A 25,919-nucleotide genomic window follows, 5' to 3' on the forward strand; every position below is an offset into this window, starting at 1 on the left:
GGGGTTAATGTTCATCAAAGAACAAAGGAAAGGATAGGTTTGATAACTTTATTACATTTCTGTAAATTGATTATATATGAAGACCACAGGTAAATATGATATTTAGAATGGGTTTATGTGAAGATTGTTTTAAGTTCACTTAAATTAAAAGTTATTTTTTAAAGCCTAATAAATGTTGAAATTGATATCTTTCAATGATTCTGTAATGTTGAATGTCTATCATTGATGTTTCATAGAGACATTAGTGTCAGTGATACTGGCCTTCATTCATAAAAAGACGTCATTACAACACATTTAAAATATACGAATGACTTTTTTTCATCGATTGACAGCACTAATATTAATATTTTAATAAAGTTCACAAGGTCAAAGTGACATAAATATGCTCAAGTTCAGTCACAACACAAGTATTTCAGATCGTGACATTTCAGGATTTCACCATTGAAACCTCTCCGAGACGTTTTGTAATCTAAGCGTGTCTTATCCTGCTCCCGGGAATCGTTATCCAAATTTCATGTTGGGAGTGTTTTTGATTATATGTTCCCGTCTTTTTATTATAATTCTGAGCAGTTATATTTATGTTTAAAAAACCCTACAAGCATTTTTGAGTCTCAATTAGTTTTATGTTGCCTGTAGAGGAAATGTTTTTATAATGATGAAAGACTCAATTTAATAGACTGCCATTAAAACCAGACACTCCTACCCACCTGTACAAACACACACGGGACTACCTGTTCATTCACTCGTTCCCTTCTTTTATTCCCTCCACCTGTGTGTTGTTCTCCTCAGAGGAGGCGTCGTCTATCGAGCACCAGGGTCTGGAGTCTGAGCGCACGTCTTTGACGGAGTTGCAGAAGGAATGCACTGCCAAAAGGTGAGTGATTGTCAACCCGCAATTATCCGTCCCTCGCTTTTCTCCTTTTCATCCCTCGTTCTCTACCCTCCAGTCCAGTGGTCTCACATCTGTCAGACATTAGCGTGATGGGCCGCTTCATTCTGTCGGTTTTCCTGAGCGCTTTGGGAGATTATACGGCCATGCTGGATGTGTTTGTGTTTTCCCACCCACTCAAATTGCATCGTGTGACAGTGAGCAGATTATTTTGTGCCAACCCTAATGGGTTTGACACGACCCAAAGGGTCACGCACAGTGGGCTGACCTCTGAAATAATGCATTGGCATGCCTGGTGGTGTTCATCAGCCTGTTTGAAGAACAGTTGTCAGGCACATTGCTATTATTTTTGTATTTTTGCCTCTTTTTCTTATAGATTGCAACATTACACACGAACACTTTCAAAAACACTGCAAAAAAAGCTTTTCTTACTTAGTATTTTTGTCTTGTTTTCAGTCCAAATATCTAAAAAATCTTACATTAAAGCTACACTGTGTGATATTTTCCCCCATCTAGTGGTGCAAAGGTATATGACCATCCACAGAATTTTAGTTTCTGTTCCTCTCAATTCCGATTTCGTTTGAACTCCTACGGTGGCCGATTTAGTCCAAGATTAACATGGCTTCCTGTTCGACCTCGTCCACATTCGACACGGTGCCATCGAGTGTTAAAACGCGAAAGGCGAAGCTTGAATTTACGGGTATGTCCCTCTTTTGCTAATGTACTTTCAAGATGGAGGGGCAACATGGCGACCCGCATTCGAACCCTCACCCGTATGTATTTTCAGTGGCATATTATAAACTTACGAGAATACTTTATTACTTGAAGGAAGTAAATATACATTAATGAGCACATATATTTTTGAAAGTGTTTTTAGCTAAGAATAAACTAAAAAAGTTACACAGTGTAGCTTTAAGAAGCATTTACTAGACAAGCAAAAGTTTTTGTCTTGTTTTGGGGGAAAATAACTCAAAATTAAGGGAGTTTTTGCTTAAAATAAGCAAAATAATCTGCCAATGGGGTAAGAAAAATAATCTTGTTTTCTGTTTGAATTAAGATTATTTTGCTTAACCCATTGCCAGATTTTAAGCAAAAACTCGCTTCATTTTGAGTTATTTTCCCCCAAAACAAGACAAAAACTTTTGCTTGTCTAGTAAATGCTCCTTAATGTAAGATTTTTTAGATATTTGGACTGAAAACAAGACAAAAATACTAAGTAAGAAAAGCATTTTTTGCAGTGAATAAAACCCTTACATTTTCTCATAATGCACATCACCACATTGTTCAAAGATTCTCAAACAACTTTCCCTCCAACTGAATGGACAGACGGCCCAGTGTGTTGTGATTGGTCTACTGCGTACAGCTCATTACCATAACTGAACTTCAGCTCCGAAGGCTTCCTAAAGCTCAGCAAATGCACACACACTGTAAAGACAGTAACGATGATTTTATCATATTTTATCATTAAAATATCATGGCTTTTAATGCTGAGACTTCTGTTTTTGTAATCAGGCTCTCAAAAATGATATAAAATTAGGATTTAGATTTATCAGCCAATATATCGGTTATCGGCTTTCAAATATAAATAATTATCGGTATCGGCCAAAATGGTCATATCGGTGCATCCTGAATTTGAACTCATCCCCCTTAAAGTACCTCCAGCACAGCCTTACACACTCAGACAGATGTCTCTGGCTGTCGATTCGCATCTCCTGCTTTATTTGGCACATCAGACACCCAGTTCCAGTAAAGACAGATCAAGTTATGTTCACAGTTTAACAGTGGTTGGATAGAAATGTTTTCGGGGGTTTGTGTGGTGTAGAGCAGGCCTGCTGGACCCACATGTACGCTACAGTCCAGTAAGGAAGGTGTATCCTTCATACCTCATCATTATTTCCTTCCTGTAAATGAATACCACATTATCCTCTATCATTACTCTTCATCTTCTCCTCAAGTCAGAGAAGCAGTAGCGTAAAGCTGAACATGAAAAATAAACATTTCCCAGCCCGCTGCACCTCCGCACCTAGACAGGTGTTGGTCTCCCAGCCTCCGCCCGGTCCTGAGGTGATGGTGTTTCCTGATGGGGTCAGAGGTCAGGAAGGTGATTGTAATTTGGCAGTGGCTCTTAGCATTACTACTGAGAAGATTCAGAGCATCATTAGTGAAGCCAATATAACATGCCAGTTAATTCTTCTTCTCTTTCCTCCTCGTGTTCCTTTTCTCTTTCGTCTCCATGTCACTGACTCTCTGTTTTTTGCTGTCTTGCAACTTTCATGTGCTGGTTATACAGTGGCCCCAAAAAAGCATTTAGTAACTTCTGGACACTAAAATTATGCTTTTATTTGATAAAACAAATTTTGTTTTCAATTACGTTTACCCAAATGGTTTCAATTTTTTTTTTTTTTTTTTTTTGGATGTATGAATACACAGGTTTCCTTTTATATTATGTACATGTGTATAATAATACAATACAAAAACAATAACTTTTATATAATAATAATTATAATAACAATAATAATAACAACAATTATTATTACTATTATTTATATGTATTTTTATTTATATATTGTAAATAAATAATAATAATAATCATTATATTATTGTTGTTATAAATTATAATGTATTCATTTTATATAATAATAATATGAGACAGTAGTTTTATAAACATAATAAACAGTTATTATTATTACTATTATTTATATTTATATATTGTAAATAAGAAATAATAATAATAATAATAATTATATTATTATTGTTACATATCATGTATTCATTTTATATAATAATAATAATAATAATAATAATAATAATAATGATACAGAAGTTTTATAAGCATAATAAACAGTTATTACTATTATTTATTATTATTTTATTTATATATTGTAAATAATACTAATACTAATAATTATTATTATAATTATTATTATCATGTATTCATTTTATATAATAACAACAACACTTATTATTACGATTATTTATTTTATAAATATATAAAGTCAAATGATTAATCGCGTTCAAAATAAAAGTTTGAGTTTACATGTGTGTGTGCTGTGTATAATTATGTATATATAAATACACATGTATATATTTATGTTTTTTATATTTGTATATCAAAAATGTATATACAATAATATCAATATTTTATATATATAGTGTGTGTATATATATAGTATATACATGCAAATATTTATTAAATATATACATGATTGAGTGTGTGTTTATATATACATAATAATTATACACCGCACACATATATTATGTAAACAAACTTATTTTTGAACGCGATTAATCGGTTTGACAGCACTAATTTATTTGTATTTATATATTAAAATTGTTATAGATTTAATATGATTATGGTAATAATATAATTAATAATAATAATGTATTAAATAATATCAATGTAGAAAAACAAATACAAATAAATAATAATAATTATTATTATTATTAATGTTACATAATAATATATAAATAAATAAAAATAAAGATTTATCATTTATTATTATTATTATTATTGATGTATTATTATTTAAATAATAAATGTCTGTTTACTGTTTATTAAGTGAATGATCTTGATGTTCTTCTGTTTGTTGTTCATCAGAGAGCTGTTTCTGAAGTCTAACGCCCAGCTCACCTTCCGCTGTCGTCAGCTCATATCAGAGCTTTCCTACATTTATCCCATTGATGTGGTGAGTGTTTAACCAAACACACACACACACACACACACACACACACACACACACACACACACACACACACACACACACACACACACACACACACACACACACACACACACACACACACACACACACACACACACATACATACATAATGAAATCCTGACTTTCTCATGTTGTGCTGATGGCTGGAGCGTGTGGCATGCTGGGAGTATTAGAGGTCGGGGTCTTTGCGGACTCTGGAGTTACTGGCTTTAAACAAGTTTTGGTTTCTCACCATTTGAGGATGACCTAGAACTACTGTTCAGTGCCTGGTGCCCACAGAGTCCCGCTGCCAGTCACATCCGTTTACAAAACCAACCACTGACAATGAGCAGAAAACCACATTCAGACCAAACTCTCCTCTGCCAAGCGGTTTCAGACTTGATTTATCGGCTGCTCATGCGGTTCCTGAATGCTGTGCTCACCACTGCTTTTCTTTTTCTGTTTGCAGAACAATCAGAACGATTATGTCATTTGTGGTGTTAAACTGCCCAACTCTGAAGACTTTCAAGGTAAGTTTTGATTTGGCAAATAAATATACCAGAGAAACATTTGAATGGGGCTAAACTAACCAATTAATCGGGCAATATTTGGGTTTTTCTTTTAACAAAAGTGTTCGCTCTCCCATGAGTCAATCCAAAAATCTACAAAGAGCTCAACGAAGCTCACATTTTCTGTTCTGAAGTTGAGTGTTAATGTTATTAAATCACTAACATTCAGGAAACTTCAGTCAATTGTTGTGCTGTGGACATGAATGAAGCCTTTGCACGATAAAATAAGCTCAAAATGTTCATAGACTTAGGGGTTCACTTGATTATTTGGCCTGGACCGAAATGGACATTTTAGTCAATTTTTAACACCAAACCTAAAGATACAAATCCCCCTAATAAATGGCTTTTATGATGCAGTTTCTTCCACAGAACTTACCGAACATCCAAAACAATGCTGTGTGCTGGCCTAATTTAGCGTGTTGTGTGTGCGTAGCCTACATATGATGGTATTTTGAGCTCATAAAATGTTGAAAGGAGTCAAAACAGTGCCAGGGATTCCTCCATCACACACAACTGAAGATCCGCCTCAAGGAGACGGCATTTCCAAATTCTAATGGCTAATATAGTTCCTATGATGGGTAAAAATAGTTATTAGAGTCGCATCTTGGTTCGTTTAGATGTCTTTGGTGTGTGTTGAGCTGATGTTTCAGTCGACCCGCACCAGAAGCGGAGCAAGACCCATGTTTTCAGGGGTCTCGTCCACTTGTTTGGTGCGCCCCAGGGTTCAGATGGCATTCACACTTATTTGAATGAACCGCACTAACAATCAATCGTACCAGAGTTGGTTTTAATCCAACCAAACATGCCGAGTGTGAACACACCGTTACACTGGAAGAGGGAACTGAGCCGAGCGGATGAATCAGTTCATGTTTGGCCATTTTGAATTTACGATCATGCCCCTTTGGTCAATTAACGTACAGTTCAAAATGTGCTGATAGCTCATATCAGTAATTTCAGTGGTTTTTGAGGGAATTTCAAGAAATGTTTCATCAATTTCAGGGGTTTGCACTGACCAACAGTCTCACGCCTTTCCAATTTCGAGCCGGTTTGTTTTGTTGCCAGCAGCACAGGCAATAACGTCAGACTCTCTTCTTTCCGACAGTGACACACACCCGCCTCCTCTCACTCACTCGCTCTGGTTAAATAGTGCTTGTATTGCGCATAATTTTACTCATTCCTGCTGGTTTCGCACCACTGATCTATATACAAGAACCAAAATGCGCTTAAACAGTCAAATACATACAAAATGATGTCAAAATGCACATCTAGGCGAGTATTCAGTTAAATACAGTTAGTTTGGGAACATTAAAATAGTTGAGAAAGAGAACACATGTTGTGTAACAGTATATTTGGTCCGTGCATAAACTCTTAAAGTGACAGCAACCTAATATTCCTGCTGCTGTCTGTAATTAATGTTCATCAAAGAACAAAAGACAAACAGAAAATCCTTCTCTTCTCTTGACTGAGAGAGCTTCATGGAAAGGGTTTCCATGGCAGAGCAGCTCATCCAAGCCTTACATCTCCAAGTGCAATGCAAAGCGTGGGATGCAGTGGGGTAAAGCGCGCCGCCACTGGACTCTAGAGCAGGGGAGACGTGTTCTCTGAGTGACCAATCACGCTTCTCTGTCTGGCAATCCCATGGACGAGTCTGGGTTTGGCGTTTGCCAGGAGAACGGGACTTACCTGACTGCATTGTGCCAAGTGTAAAGTTTGGTGAAGGGGGGATTATGGGGTTGGGCTTGGCCCCTTAGTTCCAGTGAAAGGAACTCTTAATGCTCCACAAAGACATTTTGGACAATTTCATGCTCCCAACTTTGTGGGAACAGTTTGGGGACGGCCTCTTCCTGTCCCAGCATGACTGACCAGTGCACAAAGCGTCTCCATAAAGACATGGATGAGCGAGTTTGGTGTGGAGGAACTTGAGTCCTGACCTCAACCCGACAGAACAGCTTTGGGATGAATTAGAGCGGAGACTGAGAGCCAGGCCTTCTCGTCCAACATCAGCACCTGAATGGTCACAAAATCCCATAAACACACTCCTAAACCTTGAGTTGAAGCTGTTAGAGCTGCAAAGGGACTCCATATTAAACCCTAAGGATTAAGAATGGGATGGCATTAAAGTTCATGTGCATGTAAAGGGAGCCGTCCCAAAACTTTTGGCAATATTGTGCATGTCTGTGTCAGATTGTTAACTGTGGTCCACTGTCACTCTCTGAATGAAATCAGTTCAGAATCAGATCTAGTGAATCTAGACTCATCTGGTGAGGAGCTCTTGAATCCCCATTGAGTTCTGCTTCACTGGCTGTAATTCTCTCGATTCCTGTGTTTCTTCAGTCTGGCTGTGGATCACAGGCTCCAGGCCATCAATCAATCATCCTCCTCTGTTCTGATCAATGAAAGCCCTGTGTCCATGGAACCCTTCAGCTTGTGGTTAAGAGTGAGATCACTCTAGTCAGTCATTCACACACACAGCAAGAACCACGGCCGGACCTTCTGACTCCTCGCATTATATGAGAGAAAAGGATTTTATTAGTGCATTCATCTCCCAGTTCCCTATAGTTAGGCATTTGGGGTTTTTAATAAGGAGAAGGAATTGTGTGTGATGGGTACAAGTGATGTCCTTTGTTGTGCTGGCGGCGGGGAGAGTTATTCATCTCGTTTCCCATGTGTCCTTTAGGCAGCACTGTATGTGTCGCAGAGAATCAGGTTTGGCTTTTTTCAGGCCTGGGAGGCACGACTTCACAAGAACAGAGAGGTTAATGAAAGCCAGGTTGAACCGCGCGCGCAACACATACATGCATATGCAGCCCTTCACATGTGTGGCTATTGGCACAGTTTTCTCATTCATGCATTTTTAAAAGCACAAAATGACAACTCGAATGCATATACAACTTGTTTCTTATGCAAAATAAGTCCGCTTCCCATAAGTGATATGGTCTGTGTCCACAGTGCATTGTTTTCATCTGCAGATACTTGGCTGTTCTAGCCTGGAAACTCTGAAATGTAGTGAGTACAATGGAGCATGTGTAGTGGCAGGGGTGTTCTGGGATATGTAGTTTGGATGCATGTTTTTGATAAAGCAGGAAAAAAAAGCTCTTTTTTTTTACAACACATAATTACTAGTTGACCTGTCGTCCCTCCAGTTACTTGGCAACTAAATATTTTTTGCTTGGGCTTTTTATTTGAATTTGCCAGAAATGCCCCAAAAGGTTGCTCAGACTGTAATGGGCCATCAGAGTGATTTAGATTGCATATAATTATTTAGGAAATGCACACGCTGGAGTGTGATTATACACATTTAAAGAAAGAGCACTAGCATTAAGCCAATCCTTGTTTCTGAGTAGCTTTTAGCCTCTGGTGATGCCTTTGACCCCATCAGGAAAGGGCATCGCTGAGGTGAACTCCAGTTTTGCATGGTATTGGGTTATTATGCGGCTCCCTATAAATCAAGGGCCCTAAGGAGACAAAATGAATGGCCTTCATCGACTTAACAAATGGCCTCTGATTTACAACTTCAGATTGGAGTGAATTAACTTCAGTTGTTGTGACTCATCCTTTAAAACAACTCTTGACCTCAGCTGAAGGTTGTAGCACTGTATAAACGAATGAATAATGGATAACTAATATTTTTTGCATTGTGACATTATATATTTTTTACACACCAATGTTATTAAATGTTATTTAATTAGTTTTAATATTCAGGATTGTAATTGCTTGTTGTTGTGAATTAATGTTTTGTTTTGTATATTTTATTATATATAAGAACTTAATACATTTTTGTAATGAGAATATGGGTGGGAAAAAATCTTAAAGGGTTAGTTCACCCAAAAATGACCTCAGAGACTTGACTTGGACCTCAGAGACTTGATACTTGACTTGACTTGGACCTCAGAGACTTGAGTCTTGACTTGACTTGGACCTCAGAGACTTGAGACGAGACTTGACTTGACTTGGGCCGCGAGACTTGAGACTTGAGACTTGAGACTTGAGACTTGAGACTTGACTTGGACCTCAGAGACTTGAGTCTTGACTTGACTTGGACCTCAGAGACTTGAGTCTTGACTTGACTTGGACCTCAGAGACTTGAGACGAGACTTGACTTGACTTGGGCCGCGAGACTTGAGACTTGAGACTTGACTTGGACCTCAGAGACTTGAGTCTTGACTTGACTTGGACCTCAGAGACTTGAGGCTTGACTTGGACCTCAGAGACTTGAGACTTGACTTGACTTGGACCTCAGAGACTTGAGTCTTGACTTGACTTGGACCTCAGAGACTTGAGTCTTGACTTGACTTGGACCTCAGAGACTTGAGTCTTGACTTGACTTGGACCTCAGAGACTTGAGACTTGACTTGGACCTCAGAGACTTGAGACTTGACTTGACTTGGACCTCAGAGACTTGAGTCTTGACTTGACTTGGACCTCAGAGACTTGAGTCTTGACTTGACTTGGACCTCAGAGACTTGAGTCTTGACTTGACTTGGACCTCAGAGACTTGAGACTTGACTTGACTTGGGCCGCGATACTTGAGACTTGACTTGGACCTCAGAGACTTGAGTCTTGACTTGACTTGGACCTCAGAGACTTGAGTCTTGACTTGACTTGGACCTCAGAGACTTGAGTCTTGACTTGACTTGGACCTCAGAGACTTGAGACTTGACTTGACTTGGGCCGCGAGACTTGAGACTTGACTTGACTTGGACCTCAGAGACTTGAGACATAATTTGACTTGGACTGCGAGACTTGACTTGACTTGACTTGGACCTCAGAGACTTGAGTCTTGACTTGACTTGGACCGCAGGAACTTGAGACTTGACTTGACTTGGACCTCAGAGACTTGAGACTTGACTTGGACCTCAGAGACTTGAGTCTTGACTTGACTTGACTTGACTTGGACCGCAGGAACTTGAGACTTGACTTGACTTGGACCTCAGAGACTTGAGACTTGACTTGACTTGGACCTCAGAGACTTGAGTCTTGACTTGACTTGACTTGACTTGGACCGCAGGGACTTGAGACTTGACTTGACTTGGACCTCAGAGACTTGAGACTTGACTTGGACCTCAGAGACTTGAGACTTGACTCGACTTGGACCTCAGAGACTTGAGACTTGACTTGACTTGGCCCTCAGAGACTTGAGACTTGACTTGACTTGGACCGCAGGGACTTGAGACTTGAGACTTGACTTGGACCGCAGGGACTTGAGACTTGAGACTTGACTTGGACCTCAGAGACTTGAGACTTGACTTGACTTGGACCGCAGGGACTTGAGACTTGACTTGACTTGGACCTCAGAGACTTGAGACTTGACTTGACTTGGACCTCAGAGACTTGAGACTTGACTTAACTTGACTTGTCTTGACTTGACCTTGGACCTCAGAGACTTGAGACTTGACTTGACTTGGACCTCAGAGACTTGAGACTTGACTTAACTTGACTTGTCTTGACTTGACCTTGGACCTCAGAGACTTGAGTCTTGACTTGACTTGGACCTCAGAGACTTGAGTCTTGACTTGACTTGGACCTCAGAGACTTGAGTCTTGACTTGACTTGGACCTCAGAGACTTGAGACTTGACTTGACTTGGGCCGCGAGACTTGAGACTTGACTTGGACCTCAGAGACTTGAGTCTTGACTTGACTTGGACCTCAGAGACTTGAGTCTTGACTTGACTTGGACCTCAGAGACTTGAGTCTTGACTTGGACCTCAGAGACTTGAGTCTTGACTTGACTTGGACCTCAGAGACTTGAGACTTGACTTGACTTGGGCCGCGAGACTTGAGACTTGACTTGACTTGGACCTCAGAGACTTGAGACATAATTTGACTTGGACTGCGAGACTTGACTTGACTTGACTTGGACCTCAGAGACTTGAGTCTTGACTTGACTTGGACCGCAGGAACTTGAGACTTGACTTGACTTGGACCTCAGAGACTTGAGACTTGACTTGGACCTCAGAGACTTGAGTCTTGACTTGACTTGACTTGACTTGAACCGCAGGAACTTGAGACTTGACTTGACTTGGACCGCAGGAACTTGAGACTTGACTTGACTTGGACCTCAGAGACTTGAGACTTGACTTGACTTGGACCTCAGAGACTTGAGTCTTGACTTGACTTGACTTGACTTGGACCGCAGGGACTTGAGACTTGACTTGACTTGGACCTCAGAGACTTGAGACTTGACTTGGACCTCAGAGACTTGAGACTTGACTCGACTTGGACCTCAGAGACTTGAGACTTGACTTGACTTGGCCCTCAGAGACTTGAGACTTGACTTGACTTGGACCGCAGGGACTTGAGACTTGACTTGGACCGCAGGGACTTGAGACTTGAGACTTGACTTGGACCTCAGAGACTTGAGACTTGACTTGACTTGGACCGCAGGGACTTGAGACTTGACTTGACTTGGACCTCAGAGACTTGAGACTTGACTTGACTTGGACCTCAGAGACTTGACTTAACTTGACTTGTCTTGACTTGACCTTGGACCTCAGAGACTTGAGACTTGACTTGACTTGGACCTCAGAGACTTGAGACTTGACTTAACTTGACTTGTCTTGACTTGACCTTGGACCTCAGAGACTTGAGACTTGACTTGGACCTCAGAGACTTGAGACTTGACTTGTCTTGACTTGACTTGACTTGGACCGCAGGGACTTGAGACTTGACTTGACTTGACTTGACTTGACTTGACTTGACTTGGACCTCAGAGACTTGAGACTTGACTTGTCTTGACTTGACTTGACTTGACTTGTCTTGACATGGATCTTAGAGACTTGAGACTTGACTTGACTTGACTTGACTTGACTTGTCTTGACATGGATCTTAGAGACTTGAGACTTGACTTGACATGGATCTCAGAGACTAGAGACTTGACTTGACCTGACTTGACTTGACTTGCAAGCAGGCTCCTGATTGGTTAACGCGGCGCGAACAGACACCAAAGTTCAGATTTTTCAACTCAGACACAAATTTGCTTCAAAACGTGTGAATGCACAAAAAGCACCAGATAAAATCACTCGTGCAAGACACTCAATTTGCCTCTTTAAGGGCGAAATCGTATAGATAACGGCGCACTAAACGCATCAACGCGTCTTTACATTGACTTAACATGGAAATCACTTGCTCCAGACGCTCCATTCGTGTTCGGTGTGAACGCAGCGTTAGAGACTGACATGGAAGAGAAGAGATTGTTGAATAAACTCATTATTTTTGTTTGTTTTTTGCGCACTAAAGTATTCTCGTGGCTTCATAACATTGAGGTTGACCCACTGGAGTCACATGGACTATTTTAACCATGTCTTTACTGCCTTTCTTGAAAGTGGTAATTAAACTGCTGTCTATGGAGGGCTCAGAGAGCTCTCGGATTTCATCAGAAATATCTTCATTTGTGTTCTGAAGATGAACGAAGGTCTTGCGGGTTTGGAACGGCATGAGGGAGAGGAATTAATGACAGTTCCCCCAAAAATGAAATTTCTAACCTTTTAATGTTCCTAAAATTGGCTTAATTTTGTTTTCATATTTCTTTTTGATTGGGGTAAATATGACTGGGAGCTTACTTTGAGATTCACCCATTTACTGTCTCATTTGAGCATTTTTTTAACAAATGTACCTATTTTGTCTGTGTTTTCCATTGTAGCAAAGGATGATGGGAGTATTGCAGTGGCTCTGGGTTACACGGCACACCTGGTGCTGATGATCTCGTGCTTCCTGCAGATTCCACTCAGGTATCCGGTCATCCACAAGGGTTCCCGCTCCACCATCAAAGACACCATCACCGACAAACTCACAGAGAAGGAGAGAGAGTAAGAATGTTTTCTGTGTTTCTTTGTGTTGCATTGCTCCCTGATTAGCTGGACTTCGCTGGAATAGTTTTAAGCATCAGAAACAGCAGCATTACACATTAAAGAAGACTTTCCTCCCTTAACACAGGAATATTTCTGCATGGTTTTGCACCTGCGGTTTATGCATGTGTGTAATTTGTACACCTGTCTAGTTCAATATGTGTGGTTTAAGGCCCTTCTTGAATTAAACGCTTCTCAAACGCCACAGGACTCAGCTTTCATGTGCCCGTCCTGTCCTGTCCTTTCATCCATCTCTTTTCTTTCATCTTTTTCTCTCATCCTCCCTCTCTGTAGATTTACAGTTTGTTGCATGGGAGATAAATAACATCCTCAAACGAGGGTCTCTGCCTTCTTTAAGTTTGTGTATATCATTGTGTATTTTAGTAATAAAAGTGGCAGAACTGCAGCACTTATGGGAGTTCAAATAGATTTACAGCTTTTTTAAAATTGTTAAGGTAGTTCTCTTCAGCTTAAGGCTATTGCTATTAATAATTTATTCATTTATCAATTTCCATGAGCTTTAAATATTATACACTACTGATATTAATGAACTAAATATATATTTTGTTTGTAGGTTGGGGGTTTCATAGAAATGCATGCAATTATACAATATACAACTTTAAAGGCTGTTTTTTAAGTCAGATTATCACTTCAGTAGCACCTACAAGCACCTACTCTTCCAGTCTTATACTGAACTATATTCTGAAGGCTTGTCCAGATTTGTTGATATATCATTCCTATCCTGAGTTATAGGTCCTTTTACTCCCAAAAAAATGGGGAAAATTGATTTTTAAAGGCTATTGTCAGTATTCTCTAATTTACTAAAGCACAAAATAAGATACCCAGAATCTAATATGTCAACAAATACAACCAAGAATTTTAAACCTGATCCCTTCCAATTTCGAGATTTTGTTTTTGGAAATGTATGCAAATGAGCGTAAATTTAACTACATAAGGCCTAATTTGCATATTAAAACATTAATTTACTCAAAACTTGTAATAATTTTTTTTCTCATGTTTATGCCAGTAATAAACTGGAGAAGTTTCACAGTGATATCTTGTAATTTAAAAAAAATTCCCTATTCACCTGTAGCGTCTCGCCTTAATGCGTGTAAGGTTCATTCTACTCCTTTACTTTTGGTATCCACATTACGTCAACGTTTATAACCCTAGTGGCGAGTAGCATTTCATCATCTAATGAGATTCTTACGCAACTTTTGAAACCATCACGAATGCAGTCTTGTCCCCCTAATCTTCATAGTTTCATGTTAAATTGCGTCCTCGGGGTGTGACGTCGCCCCTACCGTGTGTTAAGATACTTGTAATTTGTCTTTTTGTCTGCATGCTATGCTGTGTTTGCCATGGAGACGCATGCATACTCTCCAGGCTTGGCCTGTGGGGTCCGAAGACCCTGACATTTTAATGCCAGAACGTGTGGGCACTGCAATTACAGCGCCGGCGACCTTGCTGAAATTATTGTTTTTCTGTGTTTTGGTGCTGTAACTAAGCAGGAGCGATCCAAGAAGCGAGTGTGTGCTGATTACATGTCTGTGGTGCACATGCCCAGAGAGGTATCACATTCCTGCATTCCGCACATGGCGAAAAGCCCCTTAATGAAACTCGCAATAAAATTGGATTGTTATAATCAGATGGGCCCCCTTTTGAGTGACGGGTCGAGATGCCTTTCTCCGCTTTTGATGTAGGATTAATGGTTGATTTCAACAGCTTATAAATGAGGAGGAAGAAGAAGATGGAGAGGTGAGAGAGAGAGAGAGAGATCGTGCCAGCTCTTCTAGTCACGCTGAAGCTGCGCGCACGCACTCGGAAATGACTCATGAAACACAAATATTGCGTGACTTGATTGATTTTTCAACTTTAATTTTTAATTTTGATTGCTATGATGGCATTTGGCAGACGTTTTCATCCAATGTAACTTACCATTACGTATTCATGGTATACTTTTAATCATTTTATGCACTCCGTGGAGACCATGATGTTGTCATTATTAGCGCCATGCTGTATTGTTTGTGCTACAGGAGCCTTGCGGTCTGATTGGGACGCTTTGGAAAAACAAGTGACGCAACACACTGACATAAACAGTGAGATGCAATGTACCATCAAAGATGTCTATCTAATAATAATAATAATAATAATACATGTATTGAACAATATTAATATGCACAACCTTTCAAAAGTTTGGGGTCCGTAAGATTTAAAGAAATCATACTTTTATTCAGCAAGGACGCATTAAATTGATCAAAAGTGACAGTGAAGATATTAATAATGTAATTAGATTTCTATTTTTTTATAAATAAATGCTGTTCTTTTGAACTTTATATTCGTCAAAGAATCCTCAATCCACAAAAACATTAACGTTTTTAACATTTTTAATAGTCATAAATGTTTCTTGAGCATCAAATCCTCATATTATAATGATTTCTGGAGGATCATGTGAGACAGAAGACTGAAGTAATGATGATAATTACATTTTTAAATGTATTAATTGGAAAAATTACTTTTAAATTGTTATATTTCACAATATTACTGTGCTTACTGCAGTTTTGATCTTTTGATTTTTGAAATTCAGCTTTGTTGACCATAAGAGACTCTTTTTTTCACAAACATTAAAACGATCTTGCCGTCCTCAAACAAGGGGACAATTTCTCTAAAGAGGTCAAGAACTGAGAAATCAAATTTTCCTTGAGCTTTGGACATATTAGAGGTCATCACAATATCCTGAATACCGCCTTGTTAGTCCAAAAAACGCTTTTATTGTCCTCAAGGCCAGAGAACGACTCATTGTGATTGAGCCTATAATAGATGGTGAAAGAGCGCCTCTGCAGAAGAAGATCAACGCCCACTTCATCATCACAGCTTTGGCCCCGCCCACTGGAGTGTTAGTGAGATGACGAGGAGAGACGAACTGACTAAAAATAACATGACCTTCCAAAGGATCCTAATGCTAGGAATGAGCTGATTTATTCTCAACAATGTGAACGTCTCAGTTGAGCATTATTTATTTGTGTTCGCTACATTTCACTGTGGATTCTTTGGGAAATCAGTCGCAGTTTTGACAAGTTTTCGCGGCTCCCGTAATAATCAACGAATCTCTTATTTACATTGTGTTTGCACTGTTAGTTATGAGGAAAGCATTCATTAGTGTACAAAAATCCAAATAAATATAAAGCCATAGATCTAAATATAATGCTATAATCAACAATTTTCACCATTAGTTAATCTTGAGAGCTGGAATAGTAAAAACGTGCTAAACGTTTTTGAGTGAGTTCCAGATGTAATACTAGCTATTTCGTATGCAAAGATGTCAGCCAATCACAGCAGTGGGCGTTTACAATGAAGTCTCACATCCGCCAATCACAGCAGTGGGCGTTTACACTGAAGTCTCACAGCAGCCAATCACAGCAGTGGGCGTTTACACTGAAGTCTCACATCAGCCAATCACAGCAGTGGGCGTTTACACTGAAGTCTCACATCCGTCAATCACAGCAGTGGGCGTTTACACTGAAGTCTCACAGCAGCCAATCACAGCAGTGGGCGTTTACACTGAAGTCTCACAGCAGCCAATCACAGCAGTGGGCGTTTACACTGAAGTCTCACAGCAGCCAATCACAGCAGTGGGCGTTTAATTATAAACCAGCTGGAAATACACCAGGACTCTTATTTTGAAATCTCGCCTTAATATTGCAGTTGCAGGAGCTCATTCAAGTTCAGATGAGGAGATAAAAGATGCTTTGTTACAACCGTCTAAAACATATTACTATATAAAAATGGTAAAGTAAACATTGTCATTATTCATCAGCATTAGTTCATGAACAATTGCCTGGCATAAATGTGTGTTATTGATTGATTGATTGAGCCGCTCTGGAGCGCTGGATTGGGGATGAGCGAGTCCGTGTGTTCCAGCTTTTAGATCAGTTCAGATCAAATGTGCGCATCTGTTACACAGGACATCAGTTCTGACTGGATCTCTTCCCTAATCGTCCCTCCCTAACATTTTAGTTTTAATTTAGTTATAACACTAGTTTTTATTTAGTTATTTAGTCTCGTTTTCGTCAGTGAAAAAAGGTCGTTGACGAAAATTATGACACAAATTATTTGGGCCGCACTAACACTAAATTTTGATGTCAAGAAGGGGGCCACATAATGTCACCCCTCGGGCCGCGAGTTTGAGACCCCTGCTTTAAACCAATAGTGTCACTACAACCTCGACCAAATATTTCAAAAGAGCCAAGAATAGCGTCTGATTAATCTGTCAAGTCCTCCAGCTGTAGAACTGACCACATCCTTCACTGCGGCTGGCTCAGATTAGGCCTCGCACAGTTCCCTTCTTCAGTTGGGTCTAGCGATTTGTTGCGTTCAGCATTGACGTCTCGATCTCCTGCAATATTCAGCCACACGAGCGAAACACAATAGTCCGTCTTTGCGGTACGAGCTTTAACAAAGTTCACAGACAGTCCATCGGTCCCTGGAGACGGCGCTGTTATGAAAGTCAAACAACAATCAGGACACACTCTTCCTGACCCTCAGGATGTGTGTTTGTGACGTACGCTTGTTTGTGTGCCATTAGCAGAGCTGAGCGGGGGTGAAGCCTCAGCTGTGTCTGCAGATGAATCAGGTGCTGCTGAGAAGATGAAGGTCTGACCCTTCAGAAGTCGGACTCCAAAGCTCATTTAGGTTTGAGTTACAGGGAGCAGGAGAACAGAGGGACTGTGTGGCCCGCGTCATTAACTCCGCACGAGCCGGATTGAGTCCCACCGGGTCCCGTGGGACCCAACGTAAATCTCGCGGGAGCGGGCGGTTTGAATTTTGCTGCGGGCGGGAATGGGCGGCTAAAAAAAACACAGCGGGAATCGGCGGGATAGGGAGGTCGCCTAACGACACGATGGAGAAGATGTCAATAGATGATGTAGAAAAGAACCTCAAACGAGGTATTTACAGCACAAAAGCTAAGCAAGGAAAGTCTGACATTTGGAGAAGTTTCTCAATTGTTTTGGTAGGCAAAATCATGCGGTATAACGTTATATGTATCCACATATTGCGCAGCTGGCAAATACTTGATCATACCTCACCAAAAACGCTCAGCACTCCCTGCAGGTCAAGTTGACTGTTTGTGTTTTTGACAAACAATACATAGAAGTTTAGTGAGTGGAAATGGATTGTTTCTAAATGTCCGTTTGCTATTTTGTGTTCACATTACGTTCTGTTGAAGCATGTTTTCTCAGGTTTCCTTTCAGTCGGTCACGTTCGATGTACGTCGGAACTGACCGACGAATTGGGATCTGTTTTTTGTTTCTCAATCTGTTTTTCTGTTTTGCAAAGCAGTCTATTTTGATGTGCAAAGTTTTTGATAAAAACGAAATTATATTTGAATGTATTTGTCTTTTTTTTTTTTACATGCAGCCCAGGGAAACGAAACAAACAACCCCATGAATCTCTTTAATAATATCAATACAAATAGGCCTACGTGTTTTTTTTTTCCTGCGGGACGGGAGAAGACACAAAATCAATGCATCTCTATTATTGTGCGGGAATAAATTCTCAGAGTTTTGCGGGAGCGGGCGGGAGTGGACATACATATTGCGGGAGCGGGCGGGAGTGTAACACATACGTTGCGGGAGCGGGCGGTAATGGTCAGAAATTCGGCGGGCGGGAGTGTAACACATACGTTGCGGGAGCGGGCGGTAATGGTCAGAAATTCGGCGGGCGGGAGCGGGATGAAGAAAACAGTCCCGCGCAGGGCTCTACACCAGATCCTATTATCCCACTCCGACCGCGACCCTGTGACCTCCACACACCATAACTTACTGCAATATGAGCCGTAATCAGGCCCGAAGTGTGATTGTTTAACATGGTGTCAGCCTTGCTTGACGAATGTGGTTTAAATCCTCTTCTCTATCTCTGTGTCGGGGCAGGGTTTGGGTGTTCTCTGAGCTGCAGGCTAGGCCCATTAATCTCCTCCGGTTTGGGAAGAAGCTCCGGCGTCCTCATATCTGCGCTCACTGAAGGACGGTTCTTTGAGGCCTGTGGTCGAGAGTCAAACTGAGCGAATCAAGCTGTCATGTGTGAGCTCTGAGACTCAAGCAGTCGTTTAGCAGATGCTTTATCCAAAGCCACTTCAAGTGCATTTATTACAGGACCTCACTCACACTGAGCCTTCACTGAAGAATCAGCTCTCTCAGTTCATCAGTGTGTGTTTGAAAGGGATTGCTCCATCCATCCATCCATCCATCCATCCATAGTTATTTCATTCCAGCCATCCATCCATCCATAGTTCTTTCATTCCTTCCATCCATCCATCCATAGTTCTTTCATTCCTTCCATCCATCCATCCATCCATAGTTCTTTCATTCCATCCATCCATCCATCCATCCATAGTTCTTTCATTCCAGCCATCCATCCATCCATAGTTCTTTCATTCCATCCATCCATCCATCCATCCATCCATCCATTCATTGTTCTTTCACTCCCTCCATCCATCCATCCATAGTTCTTTCATTCCATCCATCCATCCATCCATCCATTCATTGTTCTTTCACTCCCTCCATCCATAGTTCTTTCACTCCCTCCATCCATCCATCCATAGTTCTTTCATTCCTTCCATCCACCCATCCATCCATCCATCCATCCATAGTTCTTTCATTCCAGCCATCCATCCATCCATCCATCCATAGTTCTTTCATTCCAGCCATCCATCCATCCATAGTTCTTTCATTCCAGCCATCCATCCATCCATAGTTCTTTCATTCCAGCCATCCATCCATCCATAGTTCTTTCATTCCATCCATCCATCCATTCATTGTTCTTTCACTCCCTCCATCCATAGTTCTTTCACTCCCTCCATCCATCCATCCATAGTTCTTTCATTCCTTCCATCCATCCATCCATCCATCCATCCATCCGTTCTTTCATTCCATCCTTCCATAGTTCTTTCATTCCATCCATCCATCCATCCATCCATCCATCCATCCATCCATCCATCCATCCATCCATCCATCCATCCATCCATCCATCCATCCATCCATCCATCCATCCATCCATCCATCCATCCATCCATCCATCCATCCATCCATCCATCCATCCATCCATCCATCCATCCATCCATCCATCCATCCATCCATCCATCCATCCATCCATCCATCCATCCATCCATCCATCCATCCATCCATCCATCCATCCATCATAACGGCACCATTTCTGTTCCCACAATCTGTACATCATCTTACTTCAGCTTCATCCTCCTCCTCCTCCTCCTCCTAGGTGTCAGTGAGGTGGCCCATAAGCTGGAGCAACCTCTGACCTCACCTCCCTCACATTGTTTAGGGCTTCATCCGATCGCCCAGCGTGTGTATACACAGATCGAAACATTGTGGCCACCCCAGGCCAAGATTCACCCTTCTGATGATAAAGCTGTCAGGATGGTGATTGTGGATAGAGATGAGTGAAGTGCGAGTATTGTGGCGTTTGTCACTGAAGCACAAGCAGATGAACTTGACTTTTGGTGAATCGTGGTTAGCTGGACTCAGATGAAGAATTATTATGTAATTTTCCATAAGCAGTCACTGCTGACCTGTTTCTGTAGGACCAGGCTTAACCGACCCGTAATAAATGAGATGTTGGAGAGATGTTATTGAGAATGTGACTTGTGTTTTTATGCGTTCACTTACTGAAATGATAATGTTATCTTCAGAGCTTTACAGTGGATATCAACATTCTTCAATTTCCAGCCTACTGTGTACATAAATTGAGATCTAGAATTGTCAGGCCAAATTCCCTGTGTCATAACTGTGAAGCATTTGGAGATGTTGTTTTTCTATACTGTTCCTTTTTTTAAATTCAATTCAATTTAAATTTATTTGTATAGCACTTTTCACGATACATATCATTTCAAAGCAGCTTCACAGAAAATGCATCTACATTACATTTTAAATTGATTTGTACATGTTATGCATTTCAGAAATGCACATATACAAAGCACACAGATTAGCTAACTATCTATTATTAATCAATATAATAACTATGGCACAGAAATAGTGAGCTGAATAACTCGACATGTGAGGGAGTCTCATGTGCTCCATATTGTGTGAAATAATGCTTCCTAGACTAACTTTATGGCAGCATCACATTTATCCTTTACAGATAATGAAAAAACGGTAGAATACTTGAAAACAGCAGTGGTCCTGATGACCAGAGAAAAGTCTTTGTTTCTAGTTGGTTAAAAAGTGAAAAGTGGCATGGAACGGAAGTCTTTTCTTAGCTATTGTGACGTATACTTGAGTTAAACTTGTCCATCAGGAATTCAATTGATTGGATTGTTGGATCATTGCTATGGCTGTGATGTAGGGATGTCATGGTACCAAAATTACAGTAGTCGGTACCAATATCATCAAAATTTGACGGTACTCTGTACCAATCTCGGTACCACAGCTATTGGCTACACAGCTATTTAATTAACAATTTAAAAAATAGAATTAAATGTATTAAGTTTGTTATGTATGATGATAATCATTCAAAGTAAATAATACATAAACATTTAAAGGCTGTATGCTGTTTAAATGTAAACAGTGTTTATTAAAAATATCAAGTGAAAAATAATCAACCATCTAGGCATAATTATTATTATTAGTAGTAGTAAAGACGTATTATTATTACACAGAGACGAAGCTAAATCTACTATAGCCTAAAATTTTTTTAAACCAAACTTTTATTTTGACGGGTTGCCGTGAAGATCTTTGAGTGTCTGTGTTCATGATATGACAGTTTTCTCAAATCAAACGGTAAATTCTCAGGAAGTGACGGTTTATGCGTTCGTGTCCTCATATAGTGACACACGGCAGAGACTACAAAGACGGCGAGTGTGTGTCACACACGCATCGCCCGACCGACCGACCGTCATTCACACAGAGACGAATGCAGGAGTAATATTTAAATAGTATTTTGCAGTTTAATATGGACAGACACTAGTATATATTTGGCTACAGTCTGGAGTCCTGTGCTTAAATAAACGAGGAAGCGACTGAACGCAGCTGCGGGTACTGAATATACTCAGGAGTTGGTACTACAGAAATGCAGGTATCGTCACATTTTTATAATTTCAGTACCGACTTGGTTCCGAAGTACCGGTACTTGTGACATCCCTACCATGGGCATCACTAGGCCCTTTTTAGAGGGGCTTTAGCCAGAAGCAGAGGTGTGTGTGTTGATCTGAGCCTCATTGGTCTGTCACCGCTCGTCAATGTCAAAATATTTGAGAAAACCAATCAAATCAGAGTCAGATGGGCTTTATGTTCACAGAAGCTGCTGAGGCTGAGCACGAATTTTAGCAGTGCGACTCGACGTCAAGTGCGAGATATGTAAGTAGCTAAACTAAACGTTTCATATTTGACAGCTGCTTAAGTCAGAAATGTTAAACAAATGACAAAAACATTCAGGCAAATTAATAAACTTTTGTCTAATTTACCATTTTGATTTGAAATAGGCCTATGTAATGTCATTTATAATATAATTAATAAACAAAAAAATATTAAAGTAATATTAGTAATAAATGTGTGCATATTGTACATTTAATAATTCCATTTGTAACTCTCAGTAAATAAAAAAGCTCGCCTGTATTGGACACATGATTAGTAATGAATGTGTGCATATTGTGAATTAATTGAATACATTTAGTTAGGCTACCTAGCTTTCCTGTTAGCCTTCAGTAAATTAACATGTCTACAAAAATGATTCATAAAACATATAAAAATCAGTTAAACATGTTTACTTTCTTCACAGACAAAAATGGAAAAACTTAATCAGTCATATCTGCCCACTGACTTGGTTTTCAAACTATTGTTATTTAATTGTTTGGCGTTCAGAACATCTTAAAATGCACATATGTAGGTCATAGAAATCTAAATTTTCTCGAGGGGCCATGCCCCCCCAAACCCCCCTAAACTCACATTTGGGATCTCATTGATTATAAACCTGCCTACATTGTATGATTAAGGGATGTACAATATGGTCATGTAGAATGAGCCATTTTGAAACATTTGCTTAATAGGTATAAGTAATAATAAACAGCCAATATCCTAATATGCATAATAATAAGCTACTAGTTAATAGTGAGAATTGGACCCTAAACTAAAGTCATACTGATTATTTTTTCTTCATATCCTCACTGGTGGCTGAGTCCCCCTAAAATGAAAATCCTAGAAACGCCCCTGATCCCTACTGTGATGTCATGTGAGTGACAGGTTGCCAAAGGTGTTAACGCTAAAGTAATTACTGAGTGTCGAGTGTCATGTGAATTTGTGTGGCGTGCGTGAGTTGGTTCCTTTAGGCTGTGTGTCCACCAAAGTGTTTTTTCCCGAAGCTAGCGTATTTTTCCAATTGATTTGCCTCGTATGACATCACTTACCCTAAAATTTACATAAACCCGTCCCCGGGAACACACAACAAAGGCCATGTTGAGAAGAGGAAGAGTTGTTGTAGTCGTCTGTCACATTTACTGCAATACAGTACCAACCCAAATACAATAGCATGTCATAAAGCAAGATGACGACATAAGTTATAACCGTAATTAAACTAAACTACACCTGTTCTATCTTCAGATATTCTCTGGCTCATCTTACAACAGTTCCCACACCAGCGGTTTATAGATTATCATGACAGAATATGCTAATCAATGAAGATAATTAAAGGAGCTGTATGTAGGACTGTGGCCAAAACTGGTACTGCAATCACTTTCAAATGACAGTAGAGCGGTGTATCCCCTCTCCCCCTCCCCTGACTCGAGGTTGCCAGCTAGGCTGCAGGATCCAGAAGGAACGTAGGCTGCTACAAGGAGCTTTCAATGGCAAGTGACAAGGTTTTTTTTCTTTCTGTTAATTATGTTTATGCTTCAAGAGCGATGTTTTGTGAAGTAATTATGAATCGCAAAAATTTACTAAATTTTTTTTTACTATAGTAAAAAAAAATACTATAGTAAAATTACAGCAAAGCTAAATAACATTAGCAATGGTCATACAGGTCAACTTGCAGCATGTTTTGTCCACTATATATGCGAAGAACGAATGAGGAATCATTTTTACCGAGGTAACGTTAGGCTACAGTCTCAAATACGTTTTCACATTGCAATAATAAGCGTGCTAATGTTGTTTTCCTCAGTGTCCCAGCATAATGACAGAGAAACGGGCTCTGATAATGCATTACTAATGTTAGCAATGACGACTCGCCGTTTTTATTTACCAAACAATTCCTTAACGTTACCTTTTCAATTCAATGACCCACCTCCTCCATCTGCGCTAACCTAACGTTACTTTGCACGAACATGCATAACTTTGTTCGACTGTCATGAATATTTGAAAATGTCCATTTACATTAAGTACAAATTAGCCAAACATAGATGAACCTTACCTGTCCAGGATAAAATTAGCAACGTTGGCATCAGTCTTCAAATTATTCTCCGTTTTCAGCCGTCTCCATCTTTCAAAGGCATCTCTTATACAAATCCTTGTTTTATTTCAGACACTGTCACAACGTTTTTCTGATTCATAACGAGGTTGTTTAGGTTTCGTAAAGTTAAACATTGTTTATCCAAAAAGTTTGTAGCTGTAGCTGTGGTAACTAGAGCAGAGCTGGCAACCCGAATGCAGAAACAATACTGACTTCGTGATTGGTAGACAGGTGGAGGGTGGCGCTTCAGGCCAAAACACTACATGACAACATCAACATCAGTTGAGGGCTGCAACTTCACTTTTAAAATGACAATATCTTGGCCGGACAACCGTTGTCAGTGATATAAGTATTTGAAATTAACATGATTTCTTAATGTCTAGTGACATATCAGGGCCATTTTATGATTAATTGAAATACATTTCTTACATACAGTTCCTTTAACTCATAAGCATTCAGAAGCGTCCTGTCTCATTCTACATGCTGTCTCTTCTTCTTGAGTCTCTCCATCATTGTCCGACTTTGGTTTGAACATGAAAGGCTCAACAGTTTCTGATATTTTCAGTGTGTGTGTGTGTGAGGTAATCAGAGCTGCTAACATAAGCATAAGCTCACTCTCAAAAAGTGACAATTTTAACATGCTATAAAAAATTATCTGTGGGGTATTTTGAGTTAAAACTTCACACACACACTCTGGGGACATCAGAGACTTATTTTATCTTAACTTTATCTTGTAAAAAGGGGCTTTATAGGACCCCTTTAAGGTTCCTGGCTATGATGTTACATATATGGAGAGGCAGCTCACTATGTTTTGGAACAGAGCCAGTATTTTCATGTCATTGATTTTCATCAGTACATGGTTTTATAGCACTAGATGTCTCTTAAGCTGTAACTGTGTAACTTTTAGCGTCGGGCCACAATCCAAAGTCACATTCTGAGTCATTTCCGTGTTTATTTGATTTTACAGGTTCTTAAATTGTGCAGGGCTCATCCATTAAACCTGAACATTTACTGTAATATCGACCCGCCAGTCTCGTAAACCAAATCTGACGAATCCCCGTTCAGCCATAAAACCGTAATTTTCGACATGCTTCTTATTAAAGCCCTACTTTTACTTCCGATCTAAAGTGACTAATTGGACGGACAGAAATGGGATCTCAATACATTTCCAGATCCAAGGTCAGTTCTGCGTGGTATTGAAGGTGTAAACCTAAGGTTAGCAGCTCTGACCATTACGCTAACACCATCCCAGACCCTTTTCTTTCTCTGCGTATTAGAGCGATTGTCCGGCAGTTCCTTCCTCCCTTCTCCACCTGGGATGCCTCGTCTGTGACCAAATGATGTGGATTGGAGAAAAACAAGACCTGTACCAATATGATCTACTATCCCTCGGCCCTCCTCTTTCCTTAATGTAGCACTAAATATACGCACCATTCTTTTACCGTAACGTTCTTTGCAATCTTG

The 25,919-nt window shown here is 40.0% G+C and overlaps 1 protein-coding gene across 1 annotated transcript in view; it reads left to right on the top strand.

The window, feature by feature from the left end:
• Positions 1-25,919, top strand: part of uvrag (UV radiation resistance associated gene) — a 240,914-nt gene that overhangs the window by 106,195 nt on the left and 108,800 nt on the right. The window contains exons 9-12 of the mRNA XM_079804580.1: positions 790-874; positions 4,488-4,575; positions 5,060-5,120; positions 12,800-12,965. Of these exons, the coding sequence (XP_079660706.1) occupies positions 790-874; positions 4,488-4,575; positions 5,060-5,120; positions 12,800-12,965 (400 nt within the window). The remainder of the gene's footprint in view (positions 1-789; positions 875-4,487; positions 4,576-5,059; positions 5,121-12,799; positions 12,966-25,919) is intronic.

Source organism: Gobio gobio (genome assembly GCF_949357685.1).
Source record: "Gobio gobio genome assembly, chromosome: 22".
Classification (NCBI taxonomy): Eukaryota; Metazoa; Chordata; class Actinopteri; order Cypriniformes; family Gobionidae; genus Gobio; species Gobio gobio.